Source organism: Mercenaria mercenaria, chromosome 9 (assembly GCF_021730395.1).
Source record: "Mercenaria mercenaria strain notata chromosome 9, MADL_Memer_1, whole genome shotgun sequence".
In the NCBI taxonomy this organism is placed as follows: Eukaryota; Metazoa; Mollusca; class Bivalvia; order Venerida; family Veneridae; genus Mercenaria; species Mercenaria mercenaria.
Window position 1 is genome coordinate 22762347 of NC_069369.1, and position 24309 is coordinate 22786655.

Below are 24309 nucleotides of genomic sequence, written 5' to 3' on the forward strand. Positions count from 1 at the left end.
TGTTGTTACAACGCCCCGTTGAATGTCGCCCTCTTAACGTCACCCTGCTAAACATTGCCCCGTCGAGTGTCAACCCGCCAGACATCGCCTCACGAACGTCACCCGGGCCGAAGATTACCGGGTCGACGTTCGTAGGGATGACGTTTGGCCGGGCGACATTTGATTGGACGAAGTTTGTCAGGGCAACGTTCAGAAATGCGACGTTCGACGGGGTACAATAACCACTTGTGTCGATGTGTTACTGCATCAGAACGACGTAACGAAATGGCACAAATCAGTCACGATACATCATGTGGCGTTAGACCTTATTTGTTTGGTATAAAAAAAAAAAAACAAAAACTAGGGTAGATGCAATTATCTCTTTTTCGTCTAAAAAACATCTTTTATCAAGCATGCGATAGGAACATGCCGATTTCGAAAGAATGCTACACATACATCCTGAAACGCGGTAGAGTAAAAGAAAACAACGATGCTATTGAGAAAGGACACGAGGAAAAGAAGATAGATTAGCACTATTTTTATTTGGACTACTTGTGGAGGCTTACATTTTGGTAGTGATCAGCCAAAAAGTATACCTGGAGCGCCTGTGATATATTACAGACTCTGGTATATACCGGATTCAATGTATATCAAATCTTCAATGTATATATTTTGTAACCATGGTAATTCTTACCCTAACCATGGCGCAGTTTTTATTTTCTTCAATAATATTTTCACTTGCAGGAAACCTATCAATCTTTAATATTCATTTTATTGATACACTGATACCCTTTCTTAATGTAAAAATAGTGATCTGATTTACACTTTGGATCATCAGTGTAGAACCAAATAATTTTAAAATGCACTTGTGTTAGATTTTGTGTTTACATTTTAAAAATATTTCTCTGGGACATGTTTGCCCTAACTGAAGTAATATCAAAAAGTTAATCTTGACTTCCTATTTATGTTAATTTCTGAATGAAAAATGCATTATTGGTAAAATAAGTAATGAAGATAACGGTTTTTAACCAATCTGAGTTTAAAATGCATTTGTCTTGCCAAAAGTTTTGTCTATAAATTGTTTTCTCAAGTGCAAATCACATGCGTAAGAATGGTATATTTTGCATATTTGCATATATTGTATGTGCGTCATTTGAATCCGGTGTAAATATCTTGTCATGTGAACGGGACATTATGGTCAGATTATAAATTAAACATGTATCGAAATTGTAACAAAATACAATATTTGCTGCAAACATCGACTGTTATATTGTACAACCCCAAAACACTACAAAAAAAGTAAGTACACAGGGCAGTCTTAATTTCAGTACGATATAAAATTATCAAGGATTACAGGTACGTTGAAGCGGTGTATGAAAATAAATTGGAACCACTGTCTTACCCTTGCATTTAGTAAGAGACGACTCACATGGTATAGATACATAGTTCTGCTGTATTATCTCTGAGATTTCAGCTGGAGATGTAGTTTTTATACCATACATTTAAATCCTGTCTGGCACCACACAACCTGCATTAATGGATTTTACCGGTTTTATTACAAGCGGTTGTCACGGTGGCTGTTCCATTATGTCTAGTCAGCGTTGAGATCTAGGTAATAAGACAGTATTGCTTGTTATCTGAAGATAATAAAACTAATATAGAAAGCTTATAAAAATCAAACTTCATTCGATTCTTTGAACTATTTACTTATACTTAAATGCTTTAGCAAATAAGTACATGAAAACAAACAATGTTTAAACATGGATAATTTGAAATTGTTCAAGTTCTAGCATTGAAGAATTTTAGCATTAAATTTTTATTACTACTTTCAAGTTTTTCAAGGCCCTCTAGAGATTTTACAGTGTTTTATCTCTATACTCTAATGTGTAATCGTAACTTGAAAGTGATGTGAGGGCTCTTAGACATTTGTCGTTCATATTAAAAGTGTATAGGTTTAGCCTTATACCTCGTTAATGTCCAATCAGGAAGCAGTTTTAGGCGATTAAATCGGATTTTTGAGGGATTATCTCCCTTGTTAATATATTTCCAGCTATAGAGTCTATAAATGTGATTTCAATGGACTTAAGAAAGTACATTCAAACTGTATAAATACGTGCTCTATCAAAATGTTTTGTATTCTGTGAAATTAAATCATTTTAATACAGATTGGTTTGTTGTCAATACTAGAACAAGGCTGTTCATTGTCACCTTTATTATTCAACCTTTATATAAATGATCTAGCTTTAAAACTTAAAGCTACATGTAATGGGATTAATAGTGATGGTGAAAATGTACCTATATTATTGTATGCTGATGATATTAATTTAATAGCAGCTTCAGAAAATGACCTACAGTGTATGTTAAATGTACTGAATTTATGGTGTGTCACAAATGTAATGAATGTAAACCCATTAAAGTCAAATATTATACATTTTCGCAATCCGTCCGCGAATCAGTCAGAATTTGTGTTTAAAATTGGTGACACAACTCTTAATTATGTAACACAGTATAGGTACTTAGGAGTATTATTAACTCAACATTTAAATTTTGCAATTACTGCTAAAACTGTTGCACAGTTTGCAAATAGAGCTTTGGGTATGTTAATAGCCCGAACTAAAACATTTGGAGGCATACCGTATGAAGCTTTTACGAAATTGTACGAGGCAACAGTTGTTCCAGTAATAACTTATACATCATCGGTATGGGGTGTGATACTTTTTCATGCATCACTGCAGTACAAAATAGAGCTGCTAGGTATTTCCTAAATGTAGGTAGGTACACTCCAAATGCTGCAGTTTGTGGTGATATAGGTTGGACGCCAATTTTTTTTAATTGTTGAAAATCTGTGCTTGCTTATTGGTGTAGACTTAGCAGTATGAGCCAGTTAAGATTGAATAAGAAAATATTTGTTTGGTCAGACAGAATGTCAAATAATAGATGTAAGAATTGGAACTACAAAGTCGGTCAAAAGTTTAAACAGTAAGGTGATATATTTTGTAATATTGAAACAGCATTCATAAAGTTGATGTATTTAGTAACATGCTACCTAAAATTCTTGATGATTTTATACAAGATTGGAGTAGAGATGTTAACCGTGATACTGCACAGAATGGAATAGGAAGAAACAAGCTTAGATTATATAAAACATTCAAACAAAGTTTTTATGCAGAGCAATATTGTACATCAATCTTTAATAGATCTTATAGGGATGCATTAGCAAAGTTCAGAAGTGGCACAGCCCCAACTGGTATTGAGCTAGGACGATATAATAGTATACCGGTGGAGGAACGAACTTGTTTTCACTGTAGAGATTCTGTTGAAGAAGAAATACATGTTGTGTTACATTGTCCGTTGTATAGCTCTTTCCGAGCAGAACTGATACAAACAGCTTCAAACTTTAATACAAATTTTATAGAACTTACTGATATTGATAAAGTTGGGTATTTGCTCTCAAACACAGACATTGTATTTTTACGTGCCAAAACCTGTTTTAATATTTTAAACAGAAGGAAAATAGTACGGTTTGGTTGGTCTTAGTAATGATGCATTTGGTCCTTGGAAACATTTTATACTGTATCACATTTAATATCTAATATTATGGAAAACTATTTGCCTTTTTAGCATATTTGGTCCATCTTTTCTCAGAACTATGAAAGCTGCAGCTTTAAAACGTTGTACATTTGTCTATCAACATTAGGTGACTTAATAGGTCAATAACCATAACTCTGATATGCACTTTATGAAAATTTATGGCCCTTTTGTACTTAGAAAATTTGAGTTTCTTGGTTAATTTGGAAACATTTTATACTGTATCACATTTGATATATAACGTGATGTTCTACTCAATAACTCACCTCCTCACTACATTCCAGTACTTCTGGTGATACTATATACTTTACTTTACTCCACTTCACTGGATGTCAGGGTTATGTTTAAAGAATTTGTCACTAATTCTATTTGTCTAATAGTATCTCTATATTATATTAAGAATTTAAACATGGTATACTTACTGGATGATGATAACCTGTATTTTGTGATAAGATCCTAGATGATTTTAAAGAATATATATGTTTTAAGCATTTAAGAATTTGTCCCTGATACACTGATACAGTCTGTCTGTTTCCAAGGGCTCAAGGCATGTATGTGTATATAATGTGTAATATCAATATATTGTTCTTTTAGTAGATGGAGATTTTACTGTGAATGGTATAAAATCCTTTTAAAAGTTTTAGTGATAGAATATTAATGTGAAACTTTTTTAAAGTTTAATTCTGTAATGTTTGTTCTCCCAGTCTCTCATATTTCTTTTAAGAAAGGTTTGCATGAATATTTAATTTGTAAATATAACTGTATTATATTTGTATTCATGCAGTGTGAGACTATAATAAACATATCTTATCTTATCTTATCTTATCTTATCTTATGTACTTATGGTGTCGTAGTAAGTCCATAACACATTCGTTTAAACCGAGTATATAAATTGAAAACAAATTCATAGTAAAATAAATTGCCAGAAAATGTGTCACTGTTTACAACTGTGTTGTAAAGACAAAAGAAATATGTAGAATTTGTAAATACACGCGCTTTTGAATCTGAGTACCACTTTTTGCTGATATGCTCTAAGTATTATTCTATTCGTATAACTGTTTCATGGTCGCCGAACATTCAGAAAGTTAGCAGAATGTTATCGTAAAATACAAGAAAACAACTGTCAATGTCAGTAAATATCTTATAGTGAAAGTGGACAAAGGCTGTAATGCCGATTTGCCAATAAATGAAATGTTGAAAGGTCTATAAATGCTTGGATGCTTTCAATAAAAATACTATACCTGGATAACATTGAGTGATGAATAAGAATAAGATCTCTTTGATGAAATGGAAATATATTTTCCATATTAGATGTATTTCCTATTTTCTGTTTTTCTTTTAAGTAGCTAAAAAGTGAGTATCCTTTTTTCATGTTGTTACAGATAAATGCTGTTTAACTTGATTATGAACATTTCTTAATAATTTGTAGCAAGAACATACATTGCTAATGTGTCTTTTTATCATTTTTAAGTTTTAACTTAATAATTAAGGACTGTTCTAAAAAGGCCTCGATAGATAAACCCGTAACCAAACAGTAAGTACCATAAGAATCTATTGTGCGTTGTAACAATACATTGTATTAGTTACTTGAGCAATCGCAAACTTACTTAACTGATATAATGATGAAACCAGAAAACTACTGCCCGGAAAGTCAAATGTGAAGTAAGACGTAGTTTATTCAATATCAGAAAGCCAGAAATTGATCATTCCTATTACAAAGAAATATTCATTTATGTAACGATGGACAATTACACGAACCAGTATTATTGGAAACCGAAACTGGACTTACTTGTTCTTTGCCAGTAACGAATAACCTCTTGTATAAATGAGGAGAACGAATTATCTTAGAGTGGTGTCGACGGGGAGCCTGCGACTTGCCTATGGATCGAACGTATTATCCCTTGATTTGTAGTCTCTCGTTCTTATCATACTGGTTAGCCGGGCGAGAATATTTTGAAAAGAGAAAATAAACCTGTCTAGAATGTTCCCCCACCCTCCTTTAAAATACTAGCCGTGGCAAATTGCATAAATTATCAGATACAAGTTCAAAAATAAATGTGTGTCGCGAACACCTCAGTACAATTTTAGTTCAAACAATGTACAACTGATTTCAAAAAAGTTTAAAATGTTAACAAGTCAACATGTCAGTCATAGATTCCAGCCTTGTATAAATCTAGCTGAAAAACTAAATTTTGTCATTTTTCTTTTTTCAATCACTGATCCTTTTAGAAAGAATAACAGTCTGTATATTTACCGTCCGATCGAATGATGATTACGAATGGGTGCAGAACAGTATTTAATTAAATACTGCATGTTACACTTACATACCGGGTTAATAAGTAGGGGCTTCTGACAAAACAGTGATCCGTAAAATATATAATTATAGATCACTAGGTAGAATATTTTCATACCTCTTGGGCCAACGATGGATGTTATCTCTGCGTTGTCCTTTCCTGAAAATTAATATTGGACCAATGCAGAGATATCTCTGACGGAAATTGAAAGTTGGCTCAACGTTGGCCCATCAGCTGTATTTACAATACTCATTGATTATTGTTGAGCCAGCAATTGATGGCCCAACAACGATTATACTTTGACGGCTTTCTGTCGTGGGCCAAATGACTTCTGTTTACATGGTTGTCACGCCTTTTTCCTTTATGTTGATAAAAACTTTTGTTTTGAACAAGCGTCTCAACTTGCTCTTAGTCTTCTATATTTATCATATGACTATATAGACATAGGTTTTCTTCCCAGCTGTGATGATTTGAAATGGATAGGTTGAGAGTCTTTAGCCAATTAAGCGTATTTTAAATACTGTTGAAAAATATCACATGGCCAAATTAAAACAATACCTGTCCAGCAATATTACTGGATCAATCTACATGAAATTCCACCTTTATAGTGATTTGAAATGCTATATAAGAAATACTTGTGTGGTTGTTGAAATCAAATAGTTTTCAGTTCTTTTCCAATACAATATTTAATGGTAATTTGTAAGAAAAACTTTCAAAAAGTTGTTCTCAAGCTGTCAGATCTTAAAACAAGGACAAAAATGAAAATGAGAATAAAATCTGGAAAGTAGATCCCTCGGAAGCACCCAGAACAAAGCAAATGGTGAAAATTGCAGACTCGGTTTGATTGAGCCTGTTCATGGGCAGTAATGGAAAAAGCAACACTGCCCACGCCCCCTAGCACCGGCTTAAGCAGTATTCAATCTTCAAATCTTGAAATCAATGTTCCTAGAACTCAGGCTCCTGAAACCGAAACTTAACCGTAGTGCATATGTGATCGAGAAATATTCAGGGATCAGTACTTGTAAAACCCTTCCTTGACAATTTTGTTTTCATGTCACGAGCTTGTCGTAAGAATTAAACATTAGCAGCAGGTGATTGATGGCAGACACGGGGAGAGTGACTTTTGAAAGGGAAGTTTGTGGTAGAAGTAGTCTCAAAGACGAACTGTCGCATACATTTCACATCTTTCATACAGCAATCAAAACCATGGTCACATACGTCATCATAAATCGACGATTTTCTTTGAAACACATTAATCTGGCTAATTAATGTGACAAATTGACATGATGGTTGTGCCACATTCTGGGTGAGCTTTAATGTTTTTAAGTCATTTGCAGTTAGACTGATGAAATATTTCCAAGTTATCTTCGTTTTATAAAACATTAAAAGCTATTGAGTGTTTTTTGGAGAAAATCAAATACCTCAGTGTGTTTAAAACAAACATAAATTTGAAACCATTAAAAGTTTTAAATTCAGGAAATGTCTGTTACCACAAGAGGCCTTAAAAGTATATTTATGTTTAACTGTTAATTAGAAAAGGTATTTAAAAACATGCTTGATATAAGTTGTTGAAAACAATGCTGCAAACATCATTTATTAGACAAAGCATTCAAACACATGTCTACAATTGTACGAAGAAAAAGGACTCTTTTTATGTTTAAAGGGACACATAAATAAAGTTTTGACTTGTGGAATGCCTTTTCAGAGAGTCTCTTCCACTTAAAGAAGTAATAAATATAATTGTGACTGTCTCACACTAACGACCTGTACAATTACAGGTCATGCCCTATCCCACAAAAACAGTATTAAAATTAATTTGTATAACAACTTGCACGTGTGTCCAGTTTGAACAAATTATTTCATCTGTTGATATTTATGTATTTATACGATCAGGTGAATGTTGTCTTATATTAACCTCGTAGGTATGACTTTTCTATCAGAATTATGATTTGGGCTAATTTCTATTACAAACATGTTAAAAGTAAACGGTATAGCCACATTGTTGTATTTTTCTGCTAATAATCTAACAATTTAAACGAGCAGCAGAGAATAATTGAATAGATCTTCAAAATCTACATGTATATCTTTTATTTATTTTAAATAGCGGCAATCTTGCAATGTTTTCATAAATCACAGTGCTCTAAAATTCAATGCGACTTTTTACGCGTTTTAGCATGAGGTTTAGACAAGTTGTAACATTCACCTGTTTGATCACTGTGTAAGATTCCATTATACCCAATCAACATAATTATTTAATCACTGTTTATTAAATAACACGATTATATTGCTCCATATTTGAAGATGAAACAAGTAACAGAAATAACACAGTTCAATCTTATATCTAAACTCAAGAACTTTAAAAATGCCTCACCCATACATGGAAATTATTTCAGTCTTGCAACTTGCGTGCAAATTTTTTTATATTCACTTATTATTCAGTATTCATTAAATTTTTGTGATACTTGAAACGTTACCGTTGTCACATGTTCCCGCAGAGCGCATGTCATACCAAGTTCATAGCGTACACAGCAGTTTTCTCGTGTAATATTGTTTTGCTAAGATAATATGAGGAAAAGAAATAAGAGAAATTATGCCATGCTCATGGCAACACTATGCTTTTTATCATATCAACATGGCATTGACATATTTTACCAAATAAACGATTGCTTTTAACAAACCTACTTTTATTTACCAAACAATATGATCAGAATACTATGAAGCGATTATGTACTTTTTAAATCTTGTAAATAATATATGAAGAGTCTATTTTATCCTTCAAAATTTGTTAAAACTTTCTACTTCGGAGAAAAAAAAAGATAGTATAACCCCTCCTGCACAGTATTTAAGCCAAATAGAGTTTCAAGATTATGAATTACTGAAATAGCAAGTATACAATATACTAATTTCATTGATAAATGTACGCTGTACGATATATTTGCATGCTGTAGCTTGCACCCCGGTATTTCTTTTTGTGATAAAGTTTAAATGTTTTCTAACCTATTACAGCTTATTTCATTCTTTCATAAACAAGTAAGTAATTCTAAACATTTTTATTTGCCAGATGGCAGTAGCTTCAGAAGAGAACATGCAATAATGGCGTAGATACTAAAATAGGTTAATACCACTTACAAAGTCGAGGTTATGTTTGGAATGTACTCATGATATAAAATCATACAAAATTATTCCTCAAAGCTAGCGTTTAACTACCGACAATGTCTGTAAAGTACATCTGTGCCGTCATAACATTGCGCCAGCAACAGAAAACTAACTCTAGAATAAGTAACAGTCTGTTTGAGCATTTATACAATTATACAATTATGGTTTTCTTTTTATTTTATAATTTACTTGGTTTATTTCACTTGTATATTATTACGTAAAATATGGCATTCTGATACGTAAAATTATTTCCCATGCAAAGTTGTATGTAATATGAAAGAATGTTAACTATAAATATACTATTGTTATTAGAATATCTTAATAATTCTATTTATACATGTATAAATCCTAATACTTATAATATGTGTATTTTGTAAGATAAAATGAATAAGTATTCAAGTTTTTTGAGTTCTAATTTCATTATATTTGTTCAACAATTTAACGCATTTTTAAACAAAATAGAGAAATGTGAAGAAAACAACGTTATGGTGTTAATATTTTGACGTTACAATTGATAGCAACATTACCGTGCGCATCGCAATTGCGACAGCAGCTAACAAACAAATTTTTTAAAAAAGCCAAGTCTAAAAAGGGGGCATACTTACTGCCAGCTTTACGCCAACTGTGCATTGCATATCATATCATCAAAGTGAAAAAGATAAACCAAAGATGTTGTATTTCCATACATGACTGCTTTAAAAAAAATAAGATCATGTGGTTTGTCTACGTCAATTCGCACCGCGACATCAATTTTCAAAGAAATCTTAACCATAGTACGACATTATCATTTCATATATGTTTATATTGTTTGGTGTAAAATTTCAAATAATATGATGTACGAAAAATAAATATACAGTTAAATTCATGTGAAGTCTATTTAGAAGTTTTGTTCAGTACATTACGAAAATCTTGGATTGATGTTTAGATGGTACCTTATTAAAGTATTTGAGTGTACTAATTCAACAAATAAATACTAAAAGATATTTGTTTAGACCTTGACAATTTGAAATGATTGAAAACTGATATTTTATCTTCAAACTTTTTGAGGCCCTTACAGATTTGACATTTTATGCTATATGGTAGCGATAGCCACCAGACAGTCAATAAAAAGTGTCATTAACCAAACGACAAACATAATCGTTTTAATTTTCTCGCGTATGATATAACATATCAAATGGGTTAATGTAGTAAAGTCAAAACAATTTTCTACGTATGATTCAGAGAAATATTGCTTGACTGTAAAGCAAGATTTGCAAAAAATATTATCATTGGTCATTAAAATGAACTCTTTTCTTTTCGCTTATTTTGCTTATCCCAGATAGTAGTTTATAATAAATATGTGTCGTGGAGACCTACACACAATTTCAGTTCAAAAACTTGACGTACACTTGAATAAAATGGTTAATATATCCAACGTCTCAGTACATTTTCTCTGAGAGAAACTTGAATCAAAGGCGGAGAACGAATGACTTCAGACAAAATTAATATGGAGAACATGTGCCTCGCTTGTGGATCAAAATCAACACCTCTCAATAGGATGTTTTGTGTAATCCATATTGTGCGTATTCATGAAAAAGTATAACAGGTTATTATAACCGTGAAAACCATTTCTGTGATATTACCCCCTCCACCACCTACCAACATTTGGTCGCGGGGAACCAGTTAAAATGTATTTACATTAGATTAGACATACATATGTATCGTAAAGACCTCCACACAATCATCTAACGTACATTTGACTTGAAAAAGGATAAAATGTTTCCAAAGTTTGTTACAGCAATTGTCATATTTATTACAATTTTTCGTTATAGTGTTTCTGAACCGCATTGTTCTAAGTTCCACTACGAAGAGAAGCTATTAGAAAAAATGATAAGACTTGAAATCTTTGTGGAAGCAATGAAAATGGAAATTGATGAGTCTCGGAAACAAGTAACGACAACTTTTGGTAATCTACAAACAGAAAGAAGCACATGGGAGAAGACACTACTGGCCATGAAAGAAACAGGCGTTACAACTTTAAACTCTGTCATTCAAGAGACAAAAACACAAGTTCAAGAGGAACTGAAAGTACTAGCAGCCGAGAAAGAAAGATGGAATAAAGGACGACTAAAGGGTTTGTGCCATATAACTAATTCACTTGTATTGACGTCTAGAGAAAATGTGTTTGACATGTAATGAAATTGACATCAAGATGTTTTACTATTTTATAAAAATGTGAAGGTAATTTGATGTTCATTCTACTTTGAGGATGGCCGAGCACTATTTGTTAAATCTGGGTATTGTATCTAAAAGAAGCAGCTTGGTGTGGTGCATATTTGTTTATTATGTGAATTTTTCATGCGAAGGAAAAAGTAAACATAATAATTCATACTGAAAAAAACGTATGTGCCATACAGGGCCAGATTTTGAAAAGAGGTCATCGAAATTAACTATTAAATTATCTAAAATTTAACAATTTGACGTGCTCAATGATAACCGTAAGTATTCTAAATGTTAAATATACTAGTAGTGCTAAGAAGTTTTATCAATGAAATAGCACTCAAATAAATCTGCGTGTTCAATTATGGTATTACCAGAAAATTGAAAATTCAAATATGTCCTTTACAGTTTTCTTCAATAAACTATGCTTTGCATTTTCTCATTTCATTTTCGGAAAGATAAGTTCTTTTTGGAATATACTACTTCTTTTCAGTTGCAACATTTTTACGGTTTTTCCCCAACATTTTTGACCGTTTTTTTACTTTCGGTAAAGTTGGCGATGGCTTGTGGTTTGAAGTAGTATTTGTTCTTCTTGTTTATTTTCATGAATGCGATAGAATTATTTATATTGTGTTACAATTTCCATTTGATATACCATTAAAATTATTAACCGTCTCCGCCTAGCAATGACTGAAAGTGTTTTGTTACATTATCACTTTTTGTCATCAAGCTTTATAGAATATTGTTCTATAGAACAAATGTAAAGAAAAAGCTTAATGAATAAACAACTAACATAGTACTCTGAGCAAATTTCACTCCTTTAACTTGGTCCGTATCTTTTGAAAGTAAGAAGTGATATTGAACAATATCGTTAGTTTTAAACCTTACAAAGTTACAAAATATTTATTTAACTATACTTGTCCAGCAGTATTTTATACATGCTTGTAATTTACACTCCTTACAGTAAAATGCTGTTTTAGTATAATAACACTTTACAAATACATGTATGTATAAGTTTTATTCTTACAGAAAATGCTGTTTTCAATATAATAACACTTAACAAATATTTATAAATTTTGTTCTTACAGAGTGCGTGAAAATGCCAGAGGTCGTTTTATTCTCTGCAAGACGTCCCAAACAGTCTACAGCGACAAGAGGACAAACAATCATTTTCACAGAGATCATCTTAAATAAAGGTGACGCTTACAACAAAGAGAATGGTGTATTTACCGCTCCTTATACTGGTGTTTATACATTTACTGTACAATTCTGTGTCTATCCTGGAAAGTATGTTGATTTTGCCTTCATGGCCAATGACAAGCCTTTTAAGATAACACGGATAAATAGGCACAGTGCTAGCTATTTTTCCTGCTACAGCTCTGATGCCATGACCATTGTTGATAAGAATGAGAGTGTGAAAATTCAGATTGTATCTAGCTCTGGTTCGGGAATCATATTTGGTGAGAGCGATACTAATCATTGGAACATATTCTCTGGTCGTTTTATTCAGGCGATACAGAAGAACATTGCTTTAATAGCAACAACAAAGCCATTAAGACATTTAACAATACATGTATAATTTCCTCTTCAAATAGGAAAAGCTGTTTTACAAGGAATGCGCAAATCATATTTGAAATATTTGAAAACCTGACATTTTTTATTTATTGTAGATATTTTCGTAATTATCATGTTTAGGGAAAAGTATGAAAATGATTACACATTCTGTTACAAATTCAAACTTTTCAAATATGTTAAGAAGTTAATCATATTTAGGGTCTATCCTTGGTATTACTTCTAAAACTATTTTCGGTCAGTATGAACTGTCAGGTTGGTTTCCTTATACGTGTTAATAAAAAAAATATGGAACAGCACCTCAAAGGACAAAGCTAGATATTAATCTTTACCTTTCTATATTTCTAAATGGACTGCTCCATCATTCAATTTGGACAGTACTACTTATTGTTCAAAGGAGTGTTCACTGAAAATTTACTGACCGAATGGCAAACAGTGCAGACTATGGTCGCAAAAGCAAAATCACTTACCTCTCTTTAAACGCTCACAATACCATTCTTTATAATCTGACTGCCATGTAATTCCTCTTTTCAGTAATTGTTTGCTCCAATATCTGTCAATGGTTTGAGTACTTATAAAAGCTACTCGCCCATAGATTGGGTGAAATATTTCAACATGTTCGTTTCCATTAAGTTTGACTTAGAATGTAAATTTCTGCATTCGTTCAAAAGCGTTGCAACGGTTTATTATCTTCTGAACAGTAGTTTTGTTTACTTATAAAAGTATCTTGCAAAATAATCATGTCAATACGTTTATACCACTAGTCACTTTTAGAGGACTCAATTAAATCTATTATGGAGTTTTGAAAGAAATTATTTTTCGCCTAAAATGTGTTGGTTAGCCCCTTTAATATGTGTATTATCAAATCCATTTGTTTTCACTACTCCCCTTTATCATGTCTATAATTGTATTACTGAAATTTAAGCTTTCCTAATCATGTAATTATGTATAATATCATCATTAATATTTATATGTGCTTACTGCTTTTAACATAAAATTTAAAGGCTTATAGAACTTTAACTCTTCACGCTTGCATCATGAAATCATTGACATTGTGTACATTCTTAAAGAAGGAGATGACTTCATGGCTCTAAGAACAGTGGTAGATGCACATTCTATGCCAATTAAATACTACTGTAAGAACTTTTTGTGCTTTTCCACATTAATTACCGAGTTTAGCAAGTTCTATTAAGGTCGTTTTTGAAGTAATATACATTTCAATCCTGTATAAGGCAGAAAACATGACCTGGCTGCTAAAGGCAGATGTCTGCATGAGATAAAGTTGAAATTAAAACAAAGAGTTAATTTGGGAAGTTGGCTAACTTGCTGCTTAAAGCAAGTGGCTATTTAATACAGATGACGGCTAAGGCAGGTTCAACTAAACCGTTTTTGTTTTGTTCGTTTAATAATATTTTAAAACTTGGAATTACCATATACATTACATTTGTTCTTAGACGTTAATTAAACTGGAAACACAGCAACCTGCAAACTATTTATTCCTCCATCACCCTGCCTTGTAGTTCTCAAGCAGTCCCTATTCTTTTTCCTTTATCAAAAAAGAACCGCCGGGAAGATAACGAAAGTATATTTCAAAAAGAATGACAAGAATGCCACAGGTATCGAAACAGACACTGGAATTTGCCCCTATAGAAGCTTCTTTACAGACGATCTGCAGTACTACCTTCGACTCGGACCTTCTAAACAAGAACAAAAAGATGTTCTCACTCTAGGCTATACAGTAGTAAATAAATTTGTTATTTGTTCTATATACAATTAGCAATCTTCTGAGAGATGTAACACATGGCCAGGCCCATTTAAAAAAGGATTACTAGCCTTATGTTCTCAAATGACCTATAAACCACAAAAGAACACCGAGAAAAGTAGGGGTCATGTATCTTCTAAGAGGGATTTTTTGTCTGACAGGTCAACACTATGGAATATCTTCCAAACTGACAGCTAAAATGTGGGTATGAACACACGTGTATTAGATTTGTTTATGTTTCTTTAAAAGCAAAGAATCTCCTTGAAATGCTACCAAAATGTCAGGTATAGGTCCACAATGAAATAAAAACAGGACCTGGCTTACATAAAACATGTAAATGTCATTTTAAATGGAAAAAAATGGAGGGTTCTTTCTTTCCGCCATTATCCGAATAGCCCGGAAGTGCTGCTTGATTACCTATTTAGTACTATTGTACCTTTAGGAATTTGGCTAAACTAAGGCTGGTGACAAAAATCGACGTTTGACAAAATGATACCGTCATGTTATGGAAGAAGAGGGTTGGGAGTAATGTAAGAGGAAAAATGTTGGCGTATCCAATTCTTACAAAAATGTCAGTACATGAATGCTTTTGTGGCAGTCGGAAAAACCTGTTGTAACAGGTGCTGCTTAAAATTGTTTTAAGCCTCCTGGGTAAAAAAAATTTATTAATAACTAACATGACGTTGAATTACAAAAGCAACGTAATAGGTCCGGTTTTGGTTCTGTCACCTGCAGTGAAACGTCATGTTTTACGTTAAATAACTTTTTTTTTTTAATCGAGAAATACAATGTATAAGGAAAAAAGAGGAATCAAGGTATTTGATTTTTATCGGGTTTAATGTGATAATTACTGCATCAAACTACTACATTAATGTAGAGGTTATACGTCATTTACAGCACGAGTGACATCCTACACATTGGAGTGTGAGATATGAAGTTTTCCATTACCGAGAATTAAACGGAAACTCTATCCAGATGCAAGAAAGTGCGAGAGTCGACAGAAGTGTAAAGCTTATGACTAATCTATCAATGATATGAGGGATGTCTTATGGTCAACTATTTTTTCTTAATACTTGATTAAAGTAAAAAACTTGCTCTCAGTGTTTTTAATTATAAATCGTAGTCGAAAACTTTCTAACTTCTGTCTGCAACTGTTCTTGTCACTCTCGCTGGAAGGTGGTGTGAATTTTTGTTCCGCGTACATTGTAAAACATGTCGTAAGCGTTCTGGTGCCGATTTTTCTCCGCGAATATGTTCTTAGCTTTCTGACGCAAGTTTCAGTTCTCCGCGAATCTGTTCCCTCCTAAAGAACAGCTCTCAAAAGATGTAGACTTACCATATATTACACGTCGTAATGGCACCCCACCGAACGTCGCCTCATCGAAAGAGTCCTGCCAAAGTCGCTCAAATGAATGTCGCCCTGCTAAACGTCGTCCCACCAACGTCCTTACGACGCGCCGCCACACGTGGCCCGTTAAATGTCGCCCCGCTAAGCGTCGCCCTCTTATTGTCGCCCTGCTAAGAATTGCCTCGTCGAATGTCAACCCGCCATACGTCACCTCGCGAACGTCGCCCCGACATTTTGCCGGGGAGCCAAGGCATGAAAAAAATCGATTTACCTGTCCGGTCATGCTATAGTCTGTTTCTATACATGTTATGAAAGTACAATGTCTTGCGGATTAGAAAATTAGAATAATAAAACTGAAATCACATTCCAAATAAAACAAAACTTTTGACAAGTCAGTCGCTTTCAAATCAAGAAACACTTTAAGATATGAAATGATTCTAATCAAAACAATGAATATGGAGAGGTACTTGAAAATATTAGCGAAACAGAGGAATGTGACAGTTAATCTGATTATATACCTATATAAATTTTGTAAAATAATCGGCTTGTATTTCACAATTAAATATGAACAGGCAGAAAAAAATTCCGTAGTGTACCTTTTGAATTCCGTATTGCACATTCCGTATTGTATGCTGGACTACTTTCATTAAATTAAATATGCATGATCTGACACAATTCTATATATAGCCCACATAAAAACTTCCTTAGTTCCATTTTAATATCGATAAACATTGTAGATTATGTTCAATAACAAAACAACAAATAAAAAGGCAGAGGTATATAATAAAAGGATTATTATAACAGTAGCTGGATCAGGGATTTCGTGTTCGGCTCTCGTGCATTTTGCAAGGTCGGATCACACTCGGCGCTTGCGCGCGTCATGAGATCCGATCTGGCAAAAATCCACTCGAGCCGAATACAGCATGCCAGATCGAGCTACTGTTATAATAACCCTATTGTATTAATTTGGTGCACGAGAAGACCCTGTCATTAATTAAGCAGATAAGTCGATTAATTCCTTTCTTTTTAACAAAGGGAAACCCATTTCAGAAGTATTAATAAATTTTCTGAAAACAATTGAAAAAATTGTAAAGATTGAGTTTCTGTCATCGTACGAAAATTCCACATGCTGATGATACATGTATTTGTTTCTGCTTTAATGCAGATGGAGTTCAGCCGATTTTGATATGTATTTTTTCGGGGGAAAATGGCCATATGATATATTATGTGGCGGACACTTTTATTTCGGAAATGCTTAGCTACGAAATGTTTTCTTTTCTGTGTGTTTTATTGATTGAAGATTTGTTGTTCATATATGAGAAATAAAACTTCAGTTAGTTCAGATCTTAAACAAGATAGACGAAAACGCATGCCATAGCCACAGCGCCACAACAATTGTATAGCGCCATCACTGATGCGATAGCGCCACCACTTTTAAAAAATACTGGCATATTTCTTTTACTGCTGATGTTTGCCTGTGTAAGTAACATACATATTTAGACAGTTACATGCGCGATAATGTTCTTATAGTGTGTTTATGCATCAAATTACAGCTCGAATACAGACAGATATCAAAATGTGCAATTGTGCGAATCAGGAGAAAAGTTCTTGACATCACAATTTTTAAGATATTTTAATGAAATTACAGACATCCTGTTGTAAAAGTGTTCTTACATAGCAGTACATTCTCCTATTTTTGAAAGAAGTTTTATCAATGAAAATATAGGACAAAATTTTGAAAGTGGTGATAGCTCTTTTCCTTATCACCACTTTTTGGTCCCGGATTCGAGCCCCGAATTAACTGCACATTTTTCTCAGTCACTTATGACATATACATGTATCTAGGTTTATTCATACACGGACAACACAGTTGCCTTGTACTTGAATTCCAACAACGAATGCCTTTCTAGGTTTGAACCCTGTCCGTACTAATTCAGCAAAATCCTTGATGGAGTTATGAGCTCTCGTCTAACATTGGACATGATGATGTTACACAAGTGTTTAAAGCTTAAAAGCTTTATGTCAAAAGGTTTTGTCAAAATGTGGACTGGTGCGAAAAAACTTAACCACAGTGTGACGCCAACGCCAACGCCAACGCAAACGCCGACGCCGTGGTGAGTACAATAGCTCTCCTTATTCTTCGAATAGTCGAGCTAAAAATCATCGCAGCTACTGAAATGTTGCTGGACATAAAAGTTATGGGAAAACCTCGTTATAGAACATTTCTTCAATTTTTAATTCAAAGCGATCGTATATCACGTATATTTCACGTGTATTTAAACTTTTTTATGATTTCTCATTCTTATACGATATTTGAGAAACTAGAAATCTGCGGGGGTGTCCGATAATTCTATTTCAACTTTTACACGTGTGCAAGAAATAGACTGGATCCTTTTTCTTTTTGTCGTAAAAAAGATTTCTGATTTACAAAAATGAATATATGGGTTTGCGGTATGGAACAGAGTTAGGGCAAAAACTGCACTGTGCTTTCGTATATCCAATCTTGCGATTTACATGTATGCATTTGTGATTCTTATGTTCACATGCTTTCCTCTGACATCCCATTTTGCTTTGTTACATGACCATTTGTGCTTTTTATGTTTGCGTGTTTCTTTCTGATATTCATGCATTCTTAATTCTGAGAAATGATCTGTGCTTGCTTCATTTTTCTAAAATATTCGTGTTTTCTTTGGACATGATATAATCTGACAAACCACATCCATCATTCATCTTATTTACTAGTGGTTACTTGCATTGTGTCTTCTTTGGAGCGTCAATGGTGTATGCTAATTGATGAAAAGAACGTAAGTGGTTCCTTAAATGTTTTAATGCAAGGCGTTTTGATGCTTACATATAAATTTAGCTGTGTTATGATGCGTTGTGACAACATACATTTTTACATTCTCAAATTCTTGTTCAAGTGGAGATAACCCCCTTGTACTAAAATACGGAAACACACGAACTGTACCGAGAGTGTTATGACTACACATCCGGTAACCGGACAAACAACAAAATTATATTGTTATATGAATCAAAGTGAAATAAGCATTGTTTTCGAAACATTACATTTACTATTGTGTAGTTAGCAGATATTTATAGCGCGCTTTAAATAGACTACACAACAAAATAATGTCAGCTGAATCAATGTTCTCTACATACGCAGACGAGTGTATATATGGTAGCCTTAAATTGAGATGTAATGTAGCGCCATATCTGTATTAGTAGTAAATTTTTACTTTATAACTTACGACTAAAATTTTACTCGGCCAACGCGGTATTACCCGCATCAGCGAAACGTTTTAGTTCAACACTCTTATATTACATAATTAACAATAAAAGAATTAAGCTACCTGTCAAAAAAGTTGTTTTTAAATGCTGGTTTTAACAAGAGCTGTCCGTAAAACAGCCAATGCTTGACAATTCAGATTGTTGTCCCAGAAGCAGGAATATTATCCTAAATGTTATATAGAGTTTCAATCCAGTATCTGCATTTAAGATTTGGAGGTGGTAACTTGTATGCAAAACTTTAATCAGGATTTTCTAAGTCTAAAAGGGGCATAATTTGGCAAAAATACATGTCAGAGTTATGGGACTTGATGCCATCACCTAGTTTTATAATCCCGAAGACACATGTGAAGTTACAATTTAATATCTGCGTTAGTTTTGGAGATAGTAACTTGCACGCAAAACTTTAACCAAGATTTTCTTAGTCTAAAATGGTCATAGTGACCTGGAGACTAAAATTCAAAACGTATAATAGGTACGACTTGCAACTATTTACGCAATAACAGAGTACCACTAGAAATGGTCTCCATTATTTTGGGGGTCTCTGCCTTTAAGGTCAGAGTCACACGGACCCGACTTCACTGTTGGTATTTTTTTCGTTTCTGGTCTCCATATCAGAAAGTATAATAGCTACAGCTTCCAAACTTTACATGATTAAGTACCAATTTAGGCGAATGCCTATTGTTTTTGGGGTCAGTAGGTCAAAGATCAAATACTTCAAATGATTTCCAGACTGAGTCATAAAGTATAATAGCTACGACTTTCAAACTACATAATAACTAAGAACCACTTAAGGAAGATCCCCATTTCTTTGGGTTTTTTTATTTGGTTCAGTGGCTCAAAGGTCAAGGTCACGGGGACACCTACACCCCTCACCCATTTTTATCTTTCAGTTCAGTTACTTATTTCTCAGTATCCATTTCATCTCCCCCATCCCCTCCTCTATCCCCATTGTCCCCTTCTTGCTGTTTCTTGTATTTCTTAACCCTGTAGTAATTGTTGAAATCTGTTCTTGATGCCCGCTTTTACTGCATATCCTGTTCTGCTTGCGTATCGTGCCCGTTAGGCGGAAATGGTTTTGTCGCACAAACTAATCGTTTTTCCTGACTTTTATTTTGTCCTCAAATTTCTGTTTGTTTTGTTGTATTTAAATTGAAGTAATTTATCTTCAGCAAGTTTGGATAGAATACATATTAACTCTCGTGCATACCCGTGATGAAATAATGCACGGAGGGGTACCTTGAGTCTTCCTCCACCATCAAAGCTGGAAAGTCACTATATGACCTATAATTGTGTCAGTACGACTTTAAACCAAGCAAATACAAAACAAAACATATTAACCTTCAAAAGTGGTTGTTGAATACAACAAAATTCATGTATACGGCAATGATGTGTTAAGCAAACGCAAACAACATTCATCGTTTCTTAGACATAAGCATGGCCAAACTTACAAACACACTTCATTTTAAAGTGAACTTGAGATTATTGTTTTGAAATACATTTCATTTACAATTCTTGGTCGTCACCGTGACCCCTTGTTACAATTTCACCCATATGGATGATAATGTCGCAGAAATATACCCCTTGGTGCTGATTTCCTTGGAAGTATTCTTTTCCATCTTGCAAAAAGTATCCTACTACGATACATACATTGACGTAATGAAGCATATGTACATGTACTTCCGTCCAATCTTGTCTCGACTGTAACTTCATGATACATGGACCTTTTTATGTGACAGAACTGTTTGCTTTAAATTAGCGTAATTGCATGTCGAGGGCAAGACCCATAACCCTATCTTAAAGGTCAATGTCACACTAGGAGCTCAAAGCCAAACACACAGACAAAGGCGTTGTAAATTATTAACTCTCGGAGCTGGGGCTACATTATTATGATAGGTGGAATTTTCTAGGAACTTTCCTGTTACAAATGCTTGATTTAGGAGTTCTGACCCATGGAAATTTACAAAATGAAGTACTACCTGCCTGGATAACTCCAACAGTGTTCAAAGGATTGGGTCAGAACTTACAGAGATGTTTTTTTTTTTTTTTGTAAAATTGTCTCAGATTATAAATGCAATACGTCCATTTTAGGAGTTACTGCCCTTTGAAATTTTACGAAATCTTGAACATTATTCAAAACAAGAATGGAATGCTTGTAAGGATGTCACCTAACAACAACTGAAGCGATTTTGAAGAGACTTCCTTTTTTCTATTTTCAGAAGTTATTTTCATAAGATTGCAATATATGACATGAAAATTAATTGGACAAAATGAAAATCGTAACTTTGTCAAGATTCAGTACTGGTGAAAAGCAACTAAGGGAACTGAAAAACTATGTCTGTGTTAATACAAGTTTGAACCTGTACTAGAACTAGGAGTCCAAATGTTTTGAAGTCGAAATTGTAGGAGCCGTCATTAGCTTTTTTATGCCTGGACTAGTAAGTACATGGGGTGTAGACATAATGAACACATGCACAACGACTCTAGTACAAGGAGTCGTGCTTCTTTTCTGTCAATTGTGTTTAGCATAGAAGGAAATTATAAGTGACAATGCAGGTAACTGCTATTAATTCTGGCATTGGATTGACTACTTCGGGAATATCTGTCCTACAAAAATACTAAAATACTTTAAACACACACTGGTCACCCAAAGCGAAAAACTTTGTTCGACTGTATGTTCATCATTACTTGTCTAGACCTAATTGATTTCTCATCAGTAATGTTAACAAACGCACAGGAAAGTAAGTCATCAAGCGAAAAATGTCAATACTGTAAATTAGGGGAAAAGGGTCAGTACTGTACAGAAACTTTTTGCGAGGGGAACCCTTTTTTTTGACCGCTTTAGTGCTTCAACAATCATTTGTGTTGGTTTCAAATATTTACATGAACCTTATTGTCTCCCACACAAACCAACCGCTCGGTAGCCTAGTGGTTAAAGCGCCCGCATCGAGTATGGGAGGTCATGGGGTTCAATCCTTTGCTAGTAGCTTCCCTCTCCGACCCCGTTGGCGTTGGAGCATTAAGAGGATAGGACTAGGACTGATCAGCCCAATGTAAATACTATGTGACTGAGTAGAGTATCATGTCACATTCTATGGCGGGCAGCACTATAAAGACGGAGGGAAACTACGGACATAAGATGGAAGAGTACATCCATATGTAAATACGATATAGGAAGAAAGGACACTATTTTAAAGGAATAAATAGAATTGTAACAGCCAGACTTTATCAGAATCAACGTACCAAATAGCCAATGGACCCTTCTTGTTCATAACTGTTTCAAAGATACTATTAACAACTTATTTTGAATAATCAGCATACAATGTTCTAATTTTTATTGTTTACATAGTACAGCATTTTTGCATGTATCTCAATTTTTGACAAACTTCATTATATTAACCCTACCCTGCTAAATTTCTATAATGAAGTTACTGCATAGCGAAAATGCAGATAATGATCAGACTACACAGACTATACGGACTACACTGGTCGCAAAGGCAGATTGAATCAATCCTGTCCAGCATGATACGGGTAAATTACCTAAAATTTAATCGTTTGCGCTGTTACTATTTTCTTAAATAATACTTTCACTTACAAGAAATCTATCAATCTTTAATACCTATTCGGTCGATTACACTGATACTCTTTCTTAATATAAAGAACTTGATTGGGATTTACTCTTTGGATCATCAGTGAAGAACTAAATGATTTTAAAATGCAGTTGCAGTAGTTTTTGTTTTTATATTTTAAAACTGTTTCTCGGGGATCTTTTTGCCCTAATAGATGTAACATTAAAAAGTTAATCTGGATTTCCTTTTTGTGTTCATTTCTGAATGAAAAATGCCATAACTGGTAAACTTTAGATATAAAGATAACGGTTTTTGTAACCAATCTAAGTTTAAAATTATTCATTTTGCGTTGCCAAAAGTTTAGTCTATGAAATGTTTTCTCAAGCGCTAATCACATGCGTAAGAATGACACATTTTGTTATTTGCGCATGTTGCATGTGCGTGATTTGAAATCAGTGTAAATATCTTGTCATATGAAAAAGACATTATTATCAGATTATAAATGAAACATGCATAGAAAATGTAACAAACTACAATATTTGCTGCAACATTTACTGCTATTTTGTACAACCCTAAAACACTACAAGTAAAGTAAGTACACATGAAAGTCATAATGTCAGTATGATATAAAATTATCAATCATTACAGACCTTTGTTGAATCGATGCCATGTAGTTCTGTGACAAATTGTGTATCAAACTTATCGGAGCCACTGTATTGCCCTTGCATTATGGTAAGAAACGACTGCCAGTGTCTGAACACATGGTTCTGCTGTATCTCTGCAATTCCAGCTGGAGATGTTGTTTTGATTCCATACCTTATAATTTTATTTCGATTTTTTTTTTTTTTTTTTGGTAAATGAGACGTTAAACCAAACATTTCAATCCTGTCTGGCACCATACAACTGCACTACGTTGGTACGCCGTTAAAACCAATCAATTGACGCGTTTTACCTATTTTATTACAAACGATTTATGCATCGTCACAGTGTCTGTTCTGTTTGTCTAGTCATTATTGAGTGGTAGATAATAGACAGTATTGCTTCTTATCTGAAGATACTAAAAACTAATATAGAAAAACAATCAATTTCAATGTTTCTTTGAATCTTTAAGTGTATACTTATATTTAAGTGATCTTACGAATATGCACTTGAAGACAAACCAATCTTCAAACAACAGATTATTTAAATCAATGCAAGTTCTAACATTTAAGAATCATTAAATTTGTTTTTCTGTTTCAAGTATTTCGAGGTTCTCCAGAGGTTTTACAGTCTTGTGCTAAGTGAGCAGCGAGTAGTTAGATAGTCAGGCAATAAGGCATTTGATAGACAAAATGTTTCCTTTGCATTGCTGAGGGCTTAAATCCATTGTTAATATATTTCTACCTGTGTTTTGAAAGCTAGTCTGTCATATAGTTCAAATGCTTCATAATTATATATTATCAATTTATATGTGTATCTTTTGAATATGACAAATTATAAAGTAAAAAAGTGATTTCGTAAAGTACATTCATCCTAAAGACACCATTTCATTTCAAATTCCTGAGGTACACTTGAATA

General features: G+C 33.6%; 1 protein-coding gene across 2 annotated transcripts in view; it reads left to right on the forward strand.

The window, feature by feature from the left end:
* The window catches only part of LOC128559669 (uncharacterized), a 52424-nt gene extending 39404 nt beyond the window's left edge, over positions 1–13020 (forward strand). The window contains exons 1-2 of one of the 2 annotated variants that reach the window (XM_053551992.1): positions 10735–11130; positions 12305–13020. In XM_053551992.1, coding sequence (XP_053407967.1) covers positions 10773–11130; positions 12305–12795 — 849 coding nt within the window. In that variant the 5' untranslated portion in view covers positions 10735–10772 and the 3' untranslated portion in view covers positions 12796–13020. Of the gene's footprint in view, positions 1–10734; positions 11131–12304 lie in introns of those variants that run through there. The other variant, XM_053551993.1, reaches the window with a different exon arrangement.
* The last annotated feature ends 11289 nt before the right edge of the window (positions 13021–24309 follow it).